The sequence below is a fragment of the Carassius auratus genome, chromosome 28 (genome assembly GCF_003368295.1).
Source record: "Carassius auratus strain Wakin chromosome 28, ASM336829v1, whole genome shotgun sequence".
In the NCBI taxonomy this organism is placed as follows: Eukaryota; Metazoa; Chordata; class Actinopteri; order Cypriniformes; family Cyprinidae; genus Carassius; species Carassius auratus.
In genome coordinates, this window is record NC_039270.1 from 12588403 (window position 1) to 12610212 (window position 21810).

The 21810-nt window shown below is 36.5% G+C and overlaps 1 protein-coding gene across 2 annotated transcripts; it reads left to right on the top strand.

Moving 5' to 3' along the window:
• Window positions 1–308: 308 nt before the first annotated feature.
• Window positions 309–21807, top strand: LOC113046814 (mitochondrial dynamics protein MID51). 2 transcript variants are annotated; one of them, XM_026207837.1, is made up of 6 exons: window positions 309–461; window positions 11922–12228; window positions 15176–15337; window positions 17618–17798; window positions 18466–18728; window positions 19585–21807. In XM_026207837.1, the coding sequence occupies exons 3-6, from the start codon at window positions 15191–15193 to the stop codon at window positions 20401–20403; spliced, it is 1410 nt and encodes a 469-aa protein (XP_026063622.1). In that variant the 5' UTR covers window positions 309–461; window positions 11922–12228; window positions 15176–15190; the 3' UTR covers window positions 20404–21807. The 2 variants fall into 2 exon arrangements, with proteins under 2 accessions (XP_026063622.1, XP_026063623.1); XM_026207838.1 differs by lacking the exon at window positions 309–461 and adding an exon at window positions 11535–11553.
• The last annotated feature ends 3 nt before the right edge of the window (window positions 21808–21810 follow it).

A 21810-nucleotide genomic window follows, 5' to 3' on the forward strand; every position in this document is an offset into this window, starting at 1 on the left:
CCTTGGTTCCCTGAATAGGGAACGAGATGCTGCGGTTCTGGCCGTTCCGTACCTTGATAACTCTTCATCTTCAGTCATGAAATCTGAGCGAAATGGCGCGCTGCACCCAGGTATATCATGCTCGCGCATGCGCAGGGTGGTGCTATGCGCCATTTGGCCAATAGGATTGGCGGGATGGTATAGGGCTTCAGACATTCGTCACACCAGAGGTGTTCCCATACGTGGTGACGTCACCGCAGCATCTCGTTCCCTATTCAGGGAACCAAGGTTACATACGTAACCGAGATGGTTTTAGTCTCAGCATTAGTAACAACTACTTCCAAAACACAAAAAACCCTTTTCAATGACTCCGGAAGTAAAGCACTAGTCAGGTCTTACATCTTCTTCCGGAGCTACACTGCTCGACCCGCACTGAAGACTGATCCCCTCCACCCTTCACAAGACAAACATCTATTTCAAACGTGAGTTAAAGTTTTTTTTATCAGCTCCGAATATGAGTTCATGGAGTATACGAGACCTCTGATGTTACGGTTATTGGTATATTTACACATTTAAAGAAGGTCATTGGAGATGTGGCTAGCTAACGGTAGCATGCAAATAACTCCAGCTCTGTTTATGGACGTCTAATTTTCATACTTCACATTCTGCTGAACTGATTCGTAGTGATGCATGTACCAACGTATTTACCTGATTATACTAAATATTAGGTGTGGGACAGGCTGTAAATCCGTCGCAGTGGTTTATATTCAGGCAGTCATTCACTCTCCTGTATTGTTTTTTTCAGTTATAATCAAGTAACGTTAAGGCATTTTTTTATGAAGTGTCATTCCCATTGTTAATAATGTGAATACCAGTGCGGTGTAATTACAGGGTCATGAATGAGAGTGTGGTCACGGAGTCGCACGTGCCTCCATTCATTGGGCTGGTTTATGTGTGTTTGATTTGAAAGGCGTTGTTTGGTGTCCTTTTATCTTCCACCGTTAACCCTATGATTATTCAGGTAGGGTAAGGACAGTCAGATCAAGCCTTAATTGTGCTTGATGCTTTGAAGTAGGGCTATTATCTTATAATTATCCTCTATGAAAGGATAACGAGTAAATGGTCAACATAATAAACCTGGTATTGATGTGCTATTTTTGTGGTTTTAACTGTGGTCATCATGGTCTAAATGTATGCTACTATGTAAGACCAATTGGTAATTTTAATACAACTTAAACAGTCAGAATAATTAAATTTCATTATATAAAACTGTGGTTTTCAAAGTTTTTACAGGTGTTACAGTTTTTGATAATGAACCTAACTTTACATCTGCATCCTAAACTTAACTGTCAACTACTACTGTCAAATGTGCATTTCTAAGACACTTATATATTGTATATATAACAAAAATACAATGCATGATCAAACATTTAGGTGAAATTAATATATTTTTGAAAAAAATGACCTACTCCACCCTTCAAATGAAAAAAAAAAAATAATAATAAATACTCTCACATGAGTCATTTTAGAGAGGACTTCATTTTCAGAAATGAAAATCAGGACCTGAATAAATATAAAAAAATAAATAAAAATTTATTGGATGATCACTATAAATAATATTACATGATTAAAAGAAGGCTTTAAAAAGATCGGCATTGGTGATCAGATCAGTAGATACTGCTTTCTGTGATCGGTCACTAAAATCCTGATCGGAGCACCCCTAATATAAATAAATATATAAAATATCACTTATTAGAAGATGCAGAAACTAAGAAATACATTTTCTGTTATTTATTTTTAGGAAATATTACTGGAAAAGTGTAAAGAATTAAAAAAAAAAAAGTGCTGTGTTTGTCATGAGTAGTTTAAAACCACAATTAGCTGTCTGGTTTCTACAATTTTCGCTTAAGAGCAGGAATGTACCTAAAGATTTCAAATTCAGGGCTCCAAACAAAAAAATCAAGTAAGTGCCAAATAATTTTTTTAGGTGTCACTGAATAAACACATATTCTTTATTTGACTTATTATTATTTATTAAAATTTTTAACATTTCAATCATACTGTCATGTGTTTGTCTCATCTTTTCTTGACTTTATCAGCATTTTAATCCATTTTGTCGTTGACCTAGGAAGTAAGATTCACTTGGGAACTAAATGTCTTTTTCAACTTGAAATATAGAGCCACAAAAATTTTTTCATTCATATCAAGGACCAGAAGCATCACTTGGCTACTGAGTGCAGTTCTCCTCCTCAATGCATCCTGTAAATGTTGTCTTGCACTCTTAAGAATAAAGGTGCTTCATGATGCCATGATGCTATTATTTTGATGGTTTCATAAAGAACCTTTAACATCTGAGCAACCTTTAGTTTCACGAAAGGTTCTTTGTAGCGAAGGAAGGTTCTTCAGATTATAAAAAGTTGAGAAAGAGATGGTTCTTTAAAGACCTTTATAAATGCTATTGTGTCAGCAAAACCATTCGTTCTGTCTTAAGTGAAAAGTAAAAAGTTGAGATAGAAATCAGATGTGTATCATTTTTATTGGATGCATTGTCTCTTAAAGTGACCGTGTCTAATTTACTAGATCTGCTGTTGATGTCTTTAATATTAATCCAAGAAAACGAAAGAAAGAAAATCCCTCTCTGCTCTTGACTGAATTACTTTGTAGTTTTAACAATAATTAATCCAGAGTCAAACCAAAAATTATTCAGACACCAGATATAATTGTTTTCTATTGTTTATACACAGACTGAACTAAATGAAGCATTTCTTGGAAATTGGTCAACAAAGTATTGATAGATGTGTAAATCTTGTCAACCTAACAGTTGTCTGAAGTTTTGGATGATTACAATCCATTACATATCTTTCCATCAAAGTTATCTGATGTTATCAAGATGAATTTGTTCTGACACAGTTTGACCCTTGTCATAAGAGTTTGGCATATTTTATTACCATTTCCTAAACTATAGCAAATAAACTGTGATAATGTAAGAAATGTTGAAGGTGTCTGAATATCTTGGTTTGACTGTGTATATTTTATTTTATAATGAAGACTATCCAGTGCTTTTTTACATTTAATTATTTGTTTTCTGTACCTGGACATCTACAAACTTGAAACAACTTAAACATTGTGTAAATTGCACAAATAAATAAATAGAAGGAACATACAAATTAAACACTTTCAAACAGGGCCCACGGGTACAGCCTGCGCTGAAATTGATTATGATAATTATTGGTATCGACTGATATGAAAAATGTACCTTGCTAATTTTTTTGGCCCAGTAGCCATACTATGAAGAACTCACCTGCTCACAGTTAGAAGTCCCTCAGGAATGATGTAGAAGACTCTCTCTTGTGGTTGTTTTTCTTTTTTGAGGATCAGTTTGTGTTTATAAGTAAAGTCTTACAATATCTTATTTTGTTGGTTACCATACAAAGCAGTTAATGCAAAAATAAAACTTAAAGTCGGCTAAACTAAGAGTTGTATAATTAAACTCTAAAAGCAAAGAGATGCTGTAAGGTGTCACTCGATAGGGTATCAGGTGTCCTGCAAGCAGCATCTGAAGAGTGCTCCTCAGACCTTTTATACAACATTTGGGGAACTTCAATTGCATATCTTTCTATGTGACTAATTAGTTTGGGTGTCATTCCTGTCATTTGCGTCTTCATAAAGCATTCTTCCTCTTCTTCAGTGCAGTTTTCATTTGTCTCATCACTGCTGGATGTTTCAACATAATTTTCTCACCACTGCGTACCCTTTTGTGTATCATTACAGAGCATACAAGGAATTCAGAAAACCCAATTCCGAAACCCAACTGTCACAATTGTTGCTTATTCATCCTATCTTAAAAGGGATGTCTAGTGCTATTCCATGTACTCTGACTTATTTACCCCGCTAAGGAGTAGGATTTTCGTGCTAAACATGACCAAAGTCTCAAAAAACAAGTGAGACATATGACAGTGTATTACTGTGGAAAGACACTGCTTCAGGGTTCGTATAAGTTTTGGTAAAGGTTATTTTATAAATTTTTTAAGTATGTCCCTGTTTGACGTTATAAAGGGTGGAATTCCTTGTATGGGCACACATCAATCAGGTATTTGTTTCCCAAAAGCATTGTTAACTAGGGCTGTCAATTTTAGTTTGAAAATCGATTGCACAATCGATCGGACCAACCAAAAAACAAATTCGATAATGAAAGTAGGGAATTGATTTTAACCAAATATGTACACTATTAATTTTAAAGCAATTAAAAAATATAGATGTAACAAAACTCAGAAAAAGAAAATAAAGAATTCCGAAAGTGCAGTATGCCTTGCGAAAGCTAGACAGAAAATACCAGCAATTTTAAACGCCTATAAGACCCAGTGACGTCAAAAGCGACCTCTTATGCTGCATTCTAGGGCTGGGCGATATGGCCTAAAAATAAAATCTCTGATTAAGGCCCTATGAAATGTTTTATTTTTTTTTCACCATTTTTTATTGTTCACAAATTCTGTGTTAGCATGTCTAATTATTTGAACGCATTAAACAACTTAATGATTTATTTTTTTTTTTGCTTTCTACTGAACAGTAAGCTTCAAAACCGGACTTTTATTCTGACGGGTTGCCGCGAATATCTTTACAATTATACCAGCACAATGTATACTCTCACGCTTTAACTGCTTCTGTCCTTGAACACTTAATGATTGTCTAATCAATATAAAAGAGCTGCGCTGAGTCTAGGAGAAATCACAACAGTATCACACACTCCATCAGGTTCAACTCGAGGAGCGGTCTAAAACTGTTTATTTCAATAATGAACAATGAGGCAAAGATAAGTTTGAAGTTCAGTGTTTAAAAAAACGGAGCAAACGGAAAGAGCGATCTATATTATAGCTTTATAAATGAAGCATACAGACTTTATTAGAGCCAAAGAAAGACAAACGTTTGGATGGAAATGCTGAATATACAACTCATTATGTACATTAACAACGATTCGGGGCGAATATAATGTAATTTTAATGGAAAACTATGTGATTTAGGGTTGTGCCGATAGACGATTGTATCGCGTATCGATGATAGTCAGAGATATCGACATAAGCAGATTTCTCTGTCGATAATAAATTTCGTTTCATTCTCCTATTAATGTATTAGATTATAATAATAATAACTAATATTTCTATTAGGCTGCTTATTATAATTCGGCTATCAAACTGCCCAGCTATTTCAATTCATCACCGCATTTCACACACACGCACACACGCGCGCGCACGCAGGAGGATTGGAGCCAGTAGTCGTTGAAGTGGTCCGCTTTGACTCGTAAAATCCATGAAATTAAAGAGAAATGGAGTTGGTGTCCCACACATTTAATGGCTGCTACACGGCATCGCGCTCTTCTCAAACATGAGAGATTAACTCTTTCTTGGCGTTACAAATTAATTAAAGACAAAATAATAACAAGGCAGGAGAGCGAACTTATCATCCATAGTGGTTCTCACAGTAGATGAGAAACCGATTGCTCCCTCATGACCTTTTTCTTATGACAAAGAACTCCCCCGATACATATATTATAACAATCTGTCGATAAACACGTTGTGTCCTCTGTTTCTGTTTGAGTCAATTCAGATTGAAGAGTGTGCTGAAAGACGGAGGATACAGGTCTGATGCCGTTTTCATATGAAATGTAAGGGGAGTGACTCTGAGGCGATCGCAAATTTGTGAAAATATTGCCACCTGTGCTGAAGGCTCTTTCTGACGGACCACTTGTTGCTGGAATGCACAAGTACTTTTTCGCAAGTTGGCAAACTCTAGGAATGTTTGCCTCATGAACTCTCCACTAGTCCATGGGATTCAGCTCACTTTCTGCATTCGTTGTGGACAAGTAGCCCTTCAATTCCCCTCCTATTGTCTCTTTTAGAAATAAGGAAGCTGATCCTGCGGCTGCAGATGCACTTAGAGCACCTAAGGTTTTCAAAAAACTGGCAAGTGATTTTTTTTGATCCGATGCTGCAGCAGCTGAATACTAGGGGTGCTCCGATCACGATCGGCCGATCGTTAATGCGCATCTCGTCAGTAAAGCCGGTTCTCTAATCAGCGGTTAATTCCATCAGGAGCGTGATTTCACATAGAGCAGCTGTTACTACACAGAGCCATTGTTAATAGAGAAGATGCGCCAATAAACGCTGAAAATTAAGTAGATTTGCACATCTTCTCTATTAACAATTGCTTTGTGATCGGAGCACCCCTACTGGATACTGTATGGTCAGCAAGGACTCCTGCTCAGACACAGCTCTGGCTTGTATTCCCTCTATCTTGTCTCTGTCAATGTACTGGGTTTTGGACCAGGAATCAACAAGCGAAGCCATATCCAGCAGGTCATCAGTGGTGGGATCCTGATATTTGTCATTGAGGTAATTGAGAATGGTTGTCGTCATTGTTTTTGTTCATTGTCATAATCATTCAGGCTCAAGATGTTGACTTTCAATAGGTAAAGCATGAGAAATGGCCTTTTCCTGGTCAAGAACTCTCTCAATCATGTTGAGTCTGGAACCCCATTGTGTTGGGGACTCGGTGATGAGTTTCTGTTGAGGTAGTTTCAGCTCAGTTTGTGCATTACTTAGCTCCCTCTTTTTACTTCAAGCTGAAAGAGAAGGTACTGACAACTTTCTTGCTTCTTTCAGTCCCCAACATTCAAGGGCTTCCCTTAGGCCTTGTGCTATGAGCTCACCCATGTAGTCTTGTGGGAAGTATGTTGTTTTTAGACATGCACTGCACAACTTCCAGTCATGAATAAAGTGAATGGTCAAACTTAAGGCCATCCTTAAAAATATTCTTGTTTGCCTTTACATGACCGACCCTGTCAATTTAGGACAGACTCAAATATATATATATATATTTTTGCTTTTAGTCCGACCGACTTGCCAGTTGTAAATTTGCGTTAAGACCGACCAATTTATTTACTTTTTTTTACTCTTCAAACAACTAATACAAAAGCAATAAAATTATATTAATTATATTTTAGTAAGTATTGTAAATGTATAAATTGCCTAGGCCTACATACAAACGAAGGCTACGTTCTTTCTTTAAAAAGAAAACGTGACGTCATCTATGTTTACACGGATGTCACACTATGGCCTGTGTGTTCACTTCGTCTCATTCATTGTCAGAGTCAATAGTTCACGTTTGGTAATGATGAATGCGGCTGCAGTAAACAAAATGTTTGCGGTCACTGTTCAAAGTCATACGGGTTCGAGCACCATAATACATAAAAAAAAAATCATTAAAACAGTTGACACCGTTTTAACTTGGCACAAAGTTCTGGAAAAACTATGCCCAGATCTTTTTACATCCCTTCTCCCGTCTAGTCTAAAACCGTGACCGTGTTGACTGTCACTTTATGTTCGAACATCTATTGCACGAATCGATGGGACCAACCAACACAAGTTTCAAAAGAAAAATAGGAAATTGATTTTAACAGCCTTCTCTTGGAGGTTTTTTTTTTTCTTCTTCTGCACAATGTTTCTCTTTTTACAACAGAAATGTGAATTCTGCTGGTATTCAGACAGTCTCATGCATACAGATACAGATTCAGGCTAGAATCGCCTATGCGATTTTTTTTGTTTTGTTGTTGAAATTTCTAATCATAAACATAGCCATGTTGAAGCCTGCAGTAAATGTTTTGCATTATGGCAGTCCACTCTGCTTACTGTTTTTCGAGAATGTTGCACTCCTGTTTGTCACTGTGCATGAAACTTCATGACAATAAATCATCAGAAATATTGGATTTATTTGGTGTAATTTGTTGTATAAAACGTATTTAGACAAGCAAAATCAATTTTACAATCGATTCAATGAACACTTGTCTCTCAAATCAAATAGGATTTTTTTTTTTCACAAAAGTGACAATCCAAGAAAGCAAAGTAAACGGTCTCTCATTTGTAGGTTGCATTGACACTTAGCGGTGGATGCAAGTAAAACAGTATAACAGTACCTCGTTTTTTTCTTCCCACCTGAAATTCATGCAATAAACATGTTTTTAATTTGTTTGTGGTCTATATAGCCTGCATCAAAATGAGGTTTGCAATGATGCGCCCAAAGGCACAGGTTGAAGACCCAGTCAGTGACGTCACGATATGCACATTTATTTAAATTCACACCTACGTCATCACCATTACCAAAATTAACTTTTTTTTTTTTTTTTTTTTTTTACATTGAAACTTGAAGGGAAAAAAAATAGACCTACCTACCGACCCTTTTTTTTTTTTTTTTACTGTTACTCCAAACCAAAATATCAGTAAGGTCATCTACAAGATGGATTAAAATGCTGATAAAGTCAAGAAAAGATGAGACAAACTCATCACAGTATGACAGATGAAATTTTAAAATGTAAAAGAAATAATAATAAATAAAAATGTGTTTATTTTGTGGCACATAAAAAAATAATTTTGTGCTTAGATTTTTTTTCTTTGCTTGTCCTCTCATACGGGGTTCCTTCTAAAATGCTTCCTTCCTTAATGTTGTTTGCTTAAGCCTTGTATCTGCATGGTTTTACCTGATGTACCTCGCGTGGGGTTCCCTCACAATTTGACTGTCAGCATATTCTTTCGGGTGCTTTCTTTTGAAGTGGTTAAAAAAAATTTGTGTTGCCATCTGAGGTGCGAATCTTATCATTGCAACATTTGCAAATAACTGTTGTTTGCACCTTGTCTGTTTGGGAAAATCCAAGCCAGTTCCATATTATTGATGTAGATTTTTTTTTAGGGACTAACTCCTCCGTGTTTTCATCCATTGTCACTGTGTTGCTAAATCTCACTGAATTTGTGAGCAAAGTATACAAGCCTGGTAACTCGCCATCATAGCGCGTGCCTCAGTTTGTCGCATACTTGCACTGCATGTTGGGATGTAGGCACGATACAACGATATTTCCGAAAAGTGGATTGTGGACATTTTAATCGTTCACAATCAAATATTGTCTTATCGCACTCCCCTACACACACACACACAAATTAAATTTTCCTCCAGCAAATAGCCTCTTGCATTTCAAGCTAACAGAGCTTCATATTTTTCCATTTTGTCTGCTCTTTTTATGCTGTATGTTCTTAACTTTAATGTTTGTTCTGCTTTTCGCAACCATGTCTCTATTTTAAACCATCATGGGCCTGTCTGTATGAATTATTCTTTTAAGCTTTACTTGCTCTTTCTGTTTATCTCAACTTCCTCTGTTGCTTGCAGGAATCCAGAATCCTAGAAACTCTAACGTTTGTTCTGCTTTTTCACAATTGTGTCTCAATACTTAAACCCTCATATGAATATTTGTTTGAATCATTCTTTAAGTTTTACTTTCTCTTTTTTTGTTAAACCCGAAAAGTTATGCTAAGTCAAACCGATTGCCTTAAACCATTTGTTTTAAAATCAATAAATATGAGTATTGTAAACTCATACAGTGAGATAAATTCACTTATTTATGTGTTTAATCAATCATTAGCGTAAACTGAGCTTAAAGATTTTAATTTAATTCCACTCATTCAGTTTGATGTCAGGTAAGAAATCTAACACACAGTCTAAGTCTTAAGTATATGCAAAATACAAAAAGACTGTTAGAGAAACGGAATTATAGACCAATCACGATGCCAGCTCATCATTGTGATGTCTATCAGCCATCGGCGATTGCATCGTCTATCGGCCCAACCCTAAAGGCCCCAATCACTTAAAACAAAGTTTGTTTTCATTCTTTGTTTGGGGCAAAAAGAAGTTTGAAAAGGCTGAGCAAGAGTAAACTGTTTCAGAACTTTCCAACACCCCCGCTTTGCTGGATGTGTGGGGTGTGGATTAATGTGAACCTGTCACAACGCTCCTAAATGAAACAACGATATGAAGAAGTGTAGGCAATCTAGGTGTGAGACGGGCACCAATGGTCAGAATATTATAGACAGCAGTCAGTCAAGTATCATGTTTGTAAAACAAAAGAACCATTCTATTTCCATAATCAGTCCTTTATGGGAAGTGTGAATGGCTCAAAGTCTGTCAATTTGTTACTTTATTTTAACAATGTTCATTTATTTTTTATTAAACTAGATTTTGTAGACCAGATGCCATTTTGTTTTAATTTTGCTGTATGCTGGTTTACTGTTTTTGTTATAATATCTTAATATAATATAATGTTTGTTATTAGGTCTGTCTTTCTGCTTAATCTCTAACCTCATTTTTTCCAGCTGCCATCTCATTCCTGTCTTTAATATTTTTTAGTTAATGTATAAAAACAGTAAGGTCCATTACTACAATATGCTGATATTTCCATCCAGATATGCATGTATTTCACAGGCTTTCTTTTACTTCTTGTATAACCATTTACTTTCCAGATGTCCAAATACGTGTTCAGTCCTACCTTAGCATGGTTGCTGTCTGTTATTATTAAAGTCTGTTATATGCCTAATTCTTTTAATTTCTTTATTGCTTTAGCTACATCTTTGACCGCTGCTGTTTGTGTTGTTCATTCAGTTTTTTCACTTATGTCTGTCTTTCTTCTGTCCTATTTGTTTCAGGGATGTACCGATTACCAGTTTGACGATAAATCATGATAAAATTCCCCATGATTAGTAATACAGTTATCTAGAATTATTTATGGAGCAGATAAAATACATAATCCTTTATTAAGCAATAAATCTTTATTTCAAGAAATGTGAAATGTGAGGTTTACCTTTTTATGAAACTTTTTCAAAGCTTTATTTGAACACTTACATTAGATCTCTCAACATGCTGTTAAACTCTTGTCCTTGTCAGTCAAGTTGTCATTTAAAATCCGGACATCATTGGTAATGTTATTGTTTTAGTGATTATGCAAACAAAAAGTAATTTTATTTGTTGATTTTTAAATATAAAACTTGGGGAAGTGATTTATGTGTTGGTACTTTTTTAAACTCTCCAGCACATTTTAACAATACAGTGATAATACTGATAATCGTGATAAATTTGGAAAAAAATGAAAGAAATTTTCATACCGTTACATCCCTAGTGTATCCCAGTGTGCCTGTTCATCCTTAACAATTGACTACTTCTTACAAAGTGTACATTTCTCTTTACTTTGTCCCATTATACCCATTATCTGTTAAACCCCTGTTACCGTGTCTGGCTTTCTTTAACTGATCCGTCGTTTCTTTCATTGATTGGGTGTCTCTTCTGTTGCCTGCAGGAATGCAAAAACCTTAAAACAACACACGCCATTAAGGCTGAGCGATATGGCAAAACAAAAAAAATTATCACAAAATTTGTCAGGTAAATTGATATCAATAATCACGACAAGTTTAATATTCCTGCTTGTTCTAATGAGTGATATTGTTTCAAATGAATTCAAGCACTTTATATGCAGGATCTCACAGTGCTGTTTAGTGCTTGCGTGTATGAGACTTATCAGTGATATTATTGAACATTTACCGGACTCTTTTTATCGTCTGAACAAGAAGAATAAACAAATTCACCAGAATTATTTGTATAGTTTTATCTATAAATCCTGAGCACTTTTCCTCTTTTTCACAGCAGTCTTCATCTGACTCATCGTCGCTTGATGTTGCAACATGCTCTCTTCACCACTTCACCCTTTTGGTAACCTTTGTAATTGATTACAGAGCATCAGACTCAGAAACCTAACTTCCCCAAATATTGCTTATTCGTCCTACCTTGAAGTACACAAAGTATTGCAAGTACTTTCCAAAGCACTCATGTGTTTTTATACTAAGGCATATATGGCATTAACCTAAAAACAAATAATATAACATTGAATCAGGTCAATAGCAATGTCAGTATCCAAAATAAAGGACACATTGTGGACAGTTGTTTGAAGAAGAGCACTGAATTGTGGTTTATTGAATCTGATAGCATTATGACAACCATAACCACAGCACTTTTGTGTGGCCACTGACCTTATGTCATCCAGTGTAGGGTAGTATTAAAGTGTCTACTTTCTTTTGCAGGTGTGTGTGTGTGTGTGAGACGTCTGTCTCTGCCCACTCTGAGCTCTCCCTGATGGGCGGCTGGTCCCGTAGTGCCGTGCTCCAACTGTACCGAGCACTGCTCCGTGCAGGCCAACACCTACAGTACACAGACCGTGACTACTACCGGCGCACAGTGACCCGAGAGTTCAGGCGCTGTCAGACCTTCAGCGCCCCAGCAGAGCGGGAGGACGTGCTGAAGAGAGGCCAGTTCTTCCTCAACAGTGGGCTGGGCAGGTTGGTGTAGAAGAAGTGGTCCATCAGCAGCAGACTGTCCGACTGCTAGCCGGTAAGAAGAAACTTGTGCATCAGAAACAATGTGGGAAGTCGCAGGATGTGCATGTTGTGATGTGTTTTGTTGTCAGTTGAGATTAAGCTAAATATATTATTAGAGTTATTGTTAATAATAATAATTTTATTCTTACATATTATTATGTACATATTAGATGAAAAACATTTACATTTGAAATATTCCTTTGGCACCTAATTAAAATAAATTGAAGGACTAAAATTAACAACTAGAAATAAAAACTAAACCTGAAATTTACTGATGCGATACCGATTACAACAAACAACTATAGGCCGGTTTCCGATATTGGTCAATTGCATGAAGCAGGGCTTTAAAACTAAATTAAATCTTAAAGAAATATTAGTTCTCTCCTATCAGAATCGGTATTTGAATGTTTCTGTTCCTGCGTTCGTCTGTGAAACAGGTTTGTGTAAAAAAACATACCTGTTAATAACATTATTTTAAAAACTTTTTCTTTGCCCATAATAATAAAGTACAGTGTTTTTTTTCTCAAAAGGGAGTCTTGAATGGTCTTTCTTAACAGCGACGACTTCTCTGTTATCACAACTACCTGCTACTACCACATTTCCTCCTCCCACACAAGCATCAGATCTGGTCAATCACTTAACTTTTGACCTTGAATGACGGTTGGCCCAGCATGACCTTGTCTAGTGTTTTGTTTCTGCACTATAGTCCTGTCAGGACAGATTGTTGTAATCCTGCTTCTCTCACACTAATTTATTCATTCCTGTCAGGATTACTGAGAGGCAGTGTGTAATAACTAAGTCTACATGCAGTCCACACAGAAACAATCTTAAAACAGTAAAAACTATGTCTTCCGTCCCTGTGGCTATATCTGCTTAATTTTGTCTACTGGATATTAGTTCAGTGGACTAATATTTGGCCTTCGTGTTCCAGGATTTTATCATGATCAATCATATAGATTTTTGTCATTATCACAGAGTTCTGGGTTATTTCTAATGAATGTGCCCCCCTCACTGAGTCATCCCCAGATTATTTATTTTTTCACCAGCCAAGACGGACAGGCCGAGGGGTAGGCCTTGCACTAATTCACAGAAGACTCATTTAAATCTACCAGCCCCCTGAATCTGTCTCCAGTTTTATTCAGGAATTTCCAGACCTTTTATCAGTCATTATACTGCATTCTGACAGCGTTCTTATTCTTGATGATGTTGATATCCATGTTTGTTGCCCTTCTTCTTTCTTGTCTACTTCTGACTTTATTAAACTTTAAGACTCTTTTAATTTGACTCGATGTGTGAAGCGGTCCACTCATGATAAAGGGCACACTCTTGACCCTGTGCTCTCTTGTTATCTGTCTGGATGTTGTAAACTTGATTGATTTTGACATCTCTGATTACAACGCAGCGTTTTTTCAAGTTCCTTTTTTTTTTTTTTCACCCTCCTAAATTCACTGTTTCTGCCAAGCTTTTTTCTGTCTTGAACTTTCCTTAACACTAGTGAACAACATGACCTCCCCATAGAGGAGCTGATTTTAACAGCTCTTGCAGAAATATTCTAGATTCTGTAGCTCCAGTCAGAGTTAGAAAGCTGAAACCACCTTCTCTGCTGTGGTTAAATGAAACATTTAGAAACCTAAAGAAACTTATGCAGGTAGGCAGAACAAAAGTAGAAAAAATTAGAAACTCAGTGTCGTCTTTGCTTCTCTACAAAAAATCTGATGTTCACTTGTCAGTGTAAAATTAAAGAAGCAAGGAAAACTTATTTATTTGAATTGGTTACTAAACCGGGCGCAATCCCAGAATCCTTTTGTAAAACTATCAATTATATAATTGGCCCTGTTTCAAGCCAGCCAGTTCAGTCTACTCCAGAGGATTGTGGGGCTTTTCCAAATTACTTCAAATTGGTCAATATCACCATAGAGTGTCTTTCAACCCTCACAGTACTCAAACATTTTGGTTTTCAAAGATGAAAAGAAAATGTCATCGGATCATTTCTGAAGAAACTTCAGAGGTGCATTCATTTAATTTATTAATTCATATATTCATTTGTATAATTCCCTTAGCACTCTTTTAAAACCTCCCTGTTTTCACTCAAAACTAATCTACTCTGCGTGCTGTGTGCACCTGAAACTGTTACTGAAAACTTATGCTGGTCAGTATTTATTTATCGTGAGTTGAATCGTGGTAACCGAATACGGTTTTAATGAGAATTAAAAAATGAAACTTTAATACTAATCGTGGAGAATTTATCATGATTTTATTCAAACAGGTAATCATTACATCCCATACACTTTTTTAGATAATTATAGGCCATTATTTGAAGCATAAACCATAAGATATTTCCACCTGTAATATATTAGTTTAATATGTTTCCTTTGCAAAATAAAGAGTTAAATTATATTTTCTGAAAGGTATGCTGTCCCTTCCCTAAACAGAGTTATTAAAAAATAATATAATAATAATAAATAACCTCCTCAATTACATTCATTTTAATTTTTAGCAATATTAACTAAAAATGAGTGCTATGTCCACCCTGTCCCACTTAACCCATCTCCATGTTGCCATATTAGAAATGTTTTGTCCAGATTTTTGAAAAAGTTGTCCAGATAACTGACTTCCTTCATGAATAATCTAATCTTCCACTCCCAAAATATAGGTCACTAATGATCTACTGTTTGCTTGTATTCAATTTAAATTCTTCTTGATCTCAGCTCAGCCTTTGACACAGTGGACCATAATGATCATAATGTCTTAATCAACCACTTGAAGGGTTGTGTTGGTATCACTGGTGTGGCCATGGATTGGTTTATATCTTATTTGTCGAACAGGTCCTTTTCTGTAGTGCTTTTCATTTTTTACAAATGGTAACACAAGCTATTTGAACAGCACATACGCTTTAAATCTTGCACAACTTGTAGCTGATGAGAAAATCTATTTACTGTCTTTTTCTTGCTTTGTCTCAGGAGGGTAAAAGATCGATGGCAGGAGTGAACGGGGACCGTAAGGGAAAGAAAGATGACAATGGGCTTGGCTCAGCTATCGACTTTGTGCTCTCTAATGCGAAGCTGGTGCTGGGAGTCGGGGGAGCAGCCATGCTCGGGATCGCCACACTGGCGGTCAAAAGAGTGAGTACAGGAACAAGCTGTAGTGCTCTTTAAACCTGTGCAGTCATTTCAGTTTGACCTTAACACTGAGCATCACAATACAGTGTGGATTATTTTATGAATCTGTCACAACTCAGCCTAGCTTTGGGAATGGAGAAGTCAGCTTTGTTTAATATCCTGTGCATGAGACCTGCACAAGTTCTATAGCTTATTTCACATGTAATGGTGTTTTTTTTTTTGGAAAAAAGTTTATTACTATATCTTTTCAGACTGATCAGACTTTGAAGTTTTTTTTTAATTCATTAAAAAGAAATCTAAATTTCCCATAGACTTCCATTGCCTAAGAAAAATTGCGCCCCTACAGGAGCAATTCCTGGGACTGAAAGGGAGGAGTCTGCCTTAGTTTAACTTTTAATTCGGATAAAAATACAAGTAAATAATAAAATTTTCTTGAAACTGACAAGCTAGACCAACATATGTTATTATTATAGGGGTCAGGGCTCATTAATAATTGATGTGACGAGTGCTGCCTCACAACAAACAAATTTATTCTTGTTTAAGAGCTTTTTTAAATAAAATATTATGGCGATTGCATGCAATCCACCCATTAGAACACACCAAGAGCTAAATTCATCTGAAAGTGAGCTGTTAAAGTGAGAAAACAAAAGATTTGCGTCTGCAATCTTGACAGCGCGAGCCCACCGGCTTGTCCCAATACTTGAAAGGAAAAAAAGTCTACATACAGAAACTACATCACGTACAATATTATTTCAAAATACATAATATCTTGGAGAATATAAATGAAAACAGACACGTGAACATAAACTGTTGAGAAATAAATCAGAAGTGGATCATGATACTGGATTTGTATATTAAAGTGTCTGCATTTATCAGCTCCTTTCTGTCTTCAATTTTTATCTATTAAAAAAACAGAAAATCATTCATCTTGGCTGCTTTTTTTTATGTGTGTATGTATTCATGTATTTATTATAATTCTTTTTATTTTTCGCTCTAACAAGAATTAATCTAATTGAATTAAATCGATGACATGTTATTTTACATTTGATTTGTCCATTTCTGCATCTAAACACCTAAAAACCTAAAACATGCTCTATTGTTAGCAATTCCTTTATCATCCAAATTAATTGGTGTACACAATTTTATTTTCATAATAAACTTGTTTGTTAGATTATTTTATAGACAGTTACAGTGGTCTATAATAAATATTAACAGGGGTTTTCTTTTTCAAACTGCTTAAAATGCTCAAAGTAGGCTACTTTTTGAAATGTAAATCCTAAAAAAAGCAGCCATATTTACGGAAAGGTGCTTAACTTCTAGAAAAAAGTATTCATTCAATTAGTGTTTATTTTTAGTAATTACCATTTTTGTTGTCAAAAACCTTCTCCACTGCAATACAAAATAACAATTGATACTCTTAATGTGTGTGCCAATTTTTGTCCATGTAATACGATAAAGAATCATTCAATTGGATTTTAATGTCAGTATATTATCAATAAACTAATCATTAAATATTTATAATTAAAATAATATTGGCCCCTTTCACAATGTTGTTCAGAAGTGAGGGACACAATGCTAATGTTGACCACATGAAGGCGCCACAGGATAGCAAATACTTCAAGATCTGTTCAAAGACTTGAAAATGTTTCATGTGCATAAATATAAAATGCATATGCATGCATTCTATTTTCCTAAACTTTAATAATGCCCAATATATAGATTATGCAAAAACTATAATCTCCTAAATACCATTATTTTTTTTCTTATTTTAATAATATTGACACCATATTTCTGAAGTTATCACACATTACTGAAAAAGTAAAGGGATCCTATATTAGTTATCTATTTTCATGTTGTACATATAATAGTACTCACATAAGGACTCATAATTTACTTGAAAAGAGACACATCCATTTGTGTAACGGCATCATCTACACAAACCATTGTGCTTGGACCCCTAATGATCACCTTGACTTAAACAACATTGTTTTAGTTACCTTCTGTGTCATTTCCCACAACGCTTCAGTGACAGGACTGTGAAATAGCAAACAGGAAAAAAAGGTATGACTTAATTCGAATCCAGCTAGCCAATTCTGGGCTCTTTATTAGAACAGAAAACAGCAAGGGTCCATAGAAAAATACTGTTGTAGGTTAAGAACGCTGGACACACAGGTACTCTGGCTCTTTTAGGCCAAGCCAACATCCAAGTTTGAAAGTCAAACTTTAGCTTCTAGTTATTTTTATTATTATTATTAGTGTATAATTGAGTTTGGTTTGTCTCAGATGTACGATCGAGCACTCAGTGCCCCATCCAGTCCCACTAAAGCCAACCCGTCGGGACGAAGAAGCTGGGAGGAGCCGAGCTGGCTGGGGTCATCACCACGGACACTGAACTGCGAAATGAAGCAGAACATCAGCCGCTCTCTACAGACGCTCCCCACCTCCTCCAGCTCCTTCAAGCCAGGTAAAGAAGCTCTGGTGCCTTGCATACTTTTAAATGCAAAAACCATGAAAAAACATATGCTCTTTTTCACTTCCTGATGACCACAAACGTTATGTTTTAGCTCATTTCCATATTATTGAATTTCCTCTTTGTAGATCTGTTTTTTTTTTTTTTTTTCATTCAAATTCTTAATTTAGTTTTTAACCCTGAGCCATCATGGACACTGTTTTTTCTAGTTTGTATCATCCTAACCTGTATACTTATTGTTTACCAGGATTGTACATGTTGGCTTGTCTGCTCTACTTGCTCAGTGGGTATTTAAACCCTTCCTTAACTAATCCACTGTAGGTTTCTGTAGGCTTTTCATTTGTTTTATGGGCATTGGGGATATACATACTCATTGTGTCTAGCTGATGACATGTCTGAATGACAAGGCGTTGTGAAGTAAGCATTGGAAATTTTCAAAATCTTCCTCACTAATCATTAATTGAATGACTAGTGTCCTCTGTTCTCCGACATAGTCCAAGACTAGTCTCAATCTGTATCTGGAAGACTAAAGATTGTTTTGCTCTAGGCTGAGTGTTCTGATTAGGTAGAATTATTCTTTCAGGTTTTGACCTTTGGAAGGTATGAGAACGTTTTAGTATGTCAAAATAACTTTATTATGTTTTATTCTTCTTTGGTTTAGATTCTTTACATCGTCTTATGGGCCGTGGTGGTGGTCGTCCTGGTAAGGCTGAACTCCAAAAGGCACGGATGCGCCTCTCGCTGCAGGAACACCTCTGGGTCTTCTTTCAAGAGCGCGTGGCGATCCCTTCTGAAGAGCAAGCCGTCGCTCGCCGTGCTGCGTTGGATATCTGTGCAGAGCTCAGAGTCTTTCTCCATGCTAAACTGCCTGATATGCCCCTACGGGAAATGTACCTGAGCGGAAGTCTATATGATGACCTTCAGGTGAGAACAGGTGTGATCAGTTCTGAAAGTGTTTTAATTGTCACATAATAAGCAAGAGTATAGGGCAAACATGGCCTTTAATTGAAGGGCTTCTAATATATAGTTTGGAGATTTTAAATATTGTTTGCTCACCGAGGCTGCTTTTATTAAATCGAAAACACATTAAAATCATTGATATTCCGAAATATCATTACGATTTAAAATAATTATTTTCTATTTTAATATACTTTAAAATGTAATTCATTCCTATGAATCAAAGCTGAATTTCCAGCATCATTACTTTAGTCTTCAGACACATGATATTTCAGAAATCACTTGCTGCTCAAGAAACATTTCTTATTATCAATGTTGAAAGCCAGTTTTCTCAGATTCGCCAAAATTCTCTTCTACATTGTGGTTGCATATAAATTTCTAAGCAGTGTGCACACAAACACCCTACAATGATAAAAAATCCATTCACTCCTGTTTTTTAAACCCCCAAGAAACCCAACCTGTCTCAATTATCAAGCCGTTTTGATTTTCTGAGTAGTATGATGTCATACTGCTGAAGCCCCCCCACACCCGCTGACGGACTGTCACGTATTAGCATATTTCCGCCATCAAGTTATATGCTGTCTTCATTTTCTGCTCGAGCAATGACAATGTCTTGTTAGCAATGAAGGTGTTTTGTGGAAAATGGGCATCCGATGTCCCCTTTAATATGTTTGTAGAATTCTATTAGAATTCTTTGATAGATCGGAATTTCAATTAAGAAAATGTATTTGAAATAGAAAGCTTCAGTGACATTTTATATGTCTTTACGCTCACGTGTAATGCAACCTTTGTGTAATTCATCACTCATTTTTCACATCTCTAGGTGGTGACTGCTGACCACGCCCAGCTGATGGTACCCATGATCCTTGAGAAAAATCTCTGGTCATCTATTCCTGGTGAGGACACCATCATGAACCTTCCTGGTTTCTGGCTGGTTCGTCGGGAAAACCTTGAGTACTTCCCGCGTGGAAGCAGCTACTGGGACCGTTGCATGGTGGGTGGCTACCTTTCCCCAAAGAGCATCCTAGAAGTTTTCGAGAAGCTTGTCGCCGGCTCCATCAACTGGCCCGCCATCGGTAGCGTTTTAGATTACATCATCCGACCCGTGGTCCCGTCGGAAACGCTTACGCTAGAAGTGCAGTACGAAACGGACCGTAGGCTTTATGTGGACTTCCTCCCATTACTTGTAATGGAGGATGGCGTCTCGCTGATCGCCAAACCGCATCGATTGGCCGCCGAACGGCATGAGAACCTGTGGCGTCAGAGTTTTCGTGTGGCGGAAACGGCGAAGTTACGTGCGCTCGATCAGGAGGACGCCGGATGCCGTGGCACGTGTCTTAAAGTCATTAAAGCTGTGTGTAAACTGAATCCAGCGCTGGCACAACTAAGCGCAAGCCAGCTCACTAATGCAATCCTTCTCCTGAGCGAACAGGAGGGGGATTGGACTCAGGAAGCGCTCGCCGATCGTTTCATGCAGCTGCTCCGTGTACTAGTGGGACACCTAGAGGCTGGGAGGTTACCCTGCGTCTTCAATCTCAAAGTCAATCTGTTCTGTGAGCTAACACCACAGGAAATTGATGAACTGGGATACACACTCTACTGTGCATTATCTGACCCAGAGAGCCTTTTGAGAACCGTTTAGAAAACTCATGCACATATGAAAGTATTGAGTTGATGCACAAACCAAAATAATGGCGATGCTTTCATACGTGTCTTGTTTTGAGTAGATGAGCAACCTCAATTGTTTTTTACACACAACCTCATCCGTTGGTCATTTTTTATGTGGCCCATCTTGCATCATTTCAGTGTTTTTGTCTTCTAAGTATCATGTGAAGTAAGGATCATCACAGTGAAGTATCATGACCACTATATATTTATCTAGTAAAGAATCACATTCTAACTTCAGTGATATTGTATTATTAATTCAAGCACCGTCATCTCTTATGCGTTTCTGTTGTTACCCAAAATGCGATGCGTTTCTGATGGTAATTTGACATGTTATATTTATTCTGTGAAATTCATGATTTTGAAGGTCTGATTGTATAATAAAATTCTTTTTAGTAAACAAAACTTTCTGAAATATTAAATTATTGGAAGGCACGTCAAATTAAAACGGCTCTAAAATAACTAGAGGATTTCTATCCAGTATTCAAAATCAATTGCAAAGTGATGATAAAGTTTAAGAAAAAGATCATGTTTATTTGATCATGTTTCTCCCCTTTATTTCCTTCTTTCTCATCAGTTTGGGATGTTAAAATATGCAAATGATCTATTTTACCTAATTGCTTATTTTCAGATATGTTGTCTAAATAGGTTCTCCTGTAAAAGTTACACAGAACTGTTGAATGGATATGATGTTATTTATATGGTCGACACGGGTTATTACCACAGATGAAGATAGAGACCTGAATTAATAATCAAAACACATCTTTAGAATGGCTAAACAAAGAGCAGAAGTGATATTTATTTTTTATTGTATTACGACCTTGCAGATCTCCTTAAAGCTCTAGAATCATATAAAACATGGATTAATCTTTTGAGGCTGTGGGTTATACCAAGGTGAACTGAAATGTATTGTTTGACTTCATAGACATTTTAGTATTTTTGTATTGATTGTACAGATGTCACCAAAAACCATTTATGTATATCTTGTTATGATCATTCTTTGTGCTTGGAGAGTGACATTTGTTAAAACAAAACATACAATAGGCTACATCTCCGTTATAAAATGCCAAAACTCTTCGGAGAGATCTTGTGTTTGTATATTATGTGTGTTTATGTATGCTTGTGTAACCAGAACACCTGTGTCTAGCTGTGTGACGTAGCAGAAACACATTTACCTGGCGAATGATGACAGGGCAGCACCGAATCCCAAAGTAGATGATCTAGTAGAGTTTGGCCCTGAACTTTGCATGTGATGCTTGTGAACTCGTTCCTTCATTTCCTGGTGATTTGCATTTTTATTAAACCGCAAATTGTATAATTTGTTCTGTGCTGCAATACGGAGCAAAGGATGAAAATAAAGACGAATGGAGTGAAACTGTCTTAC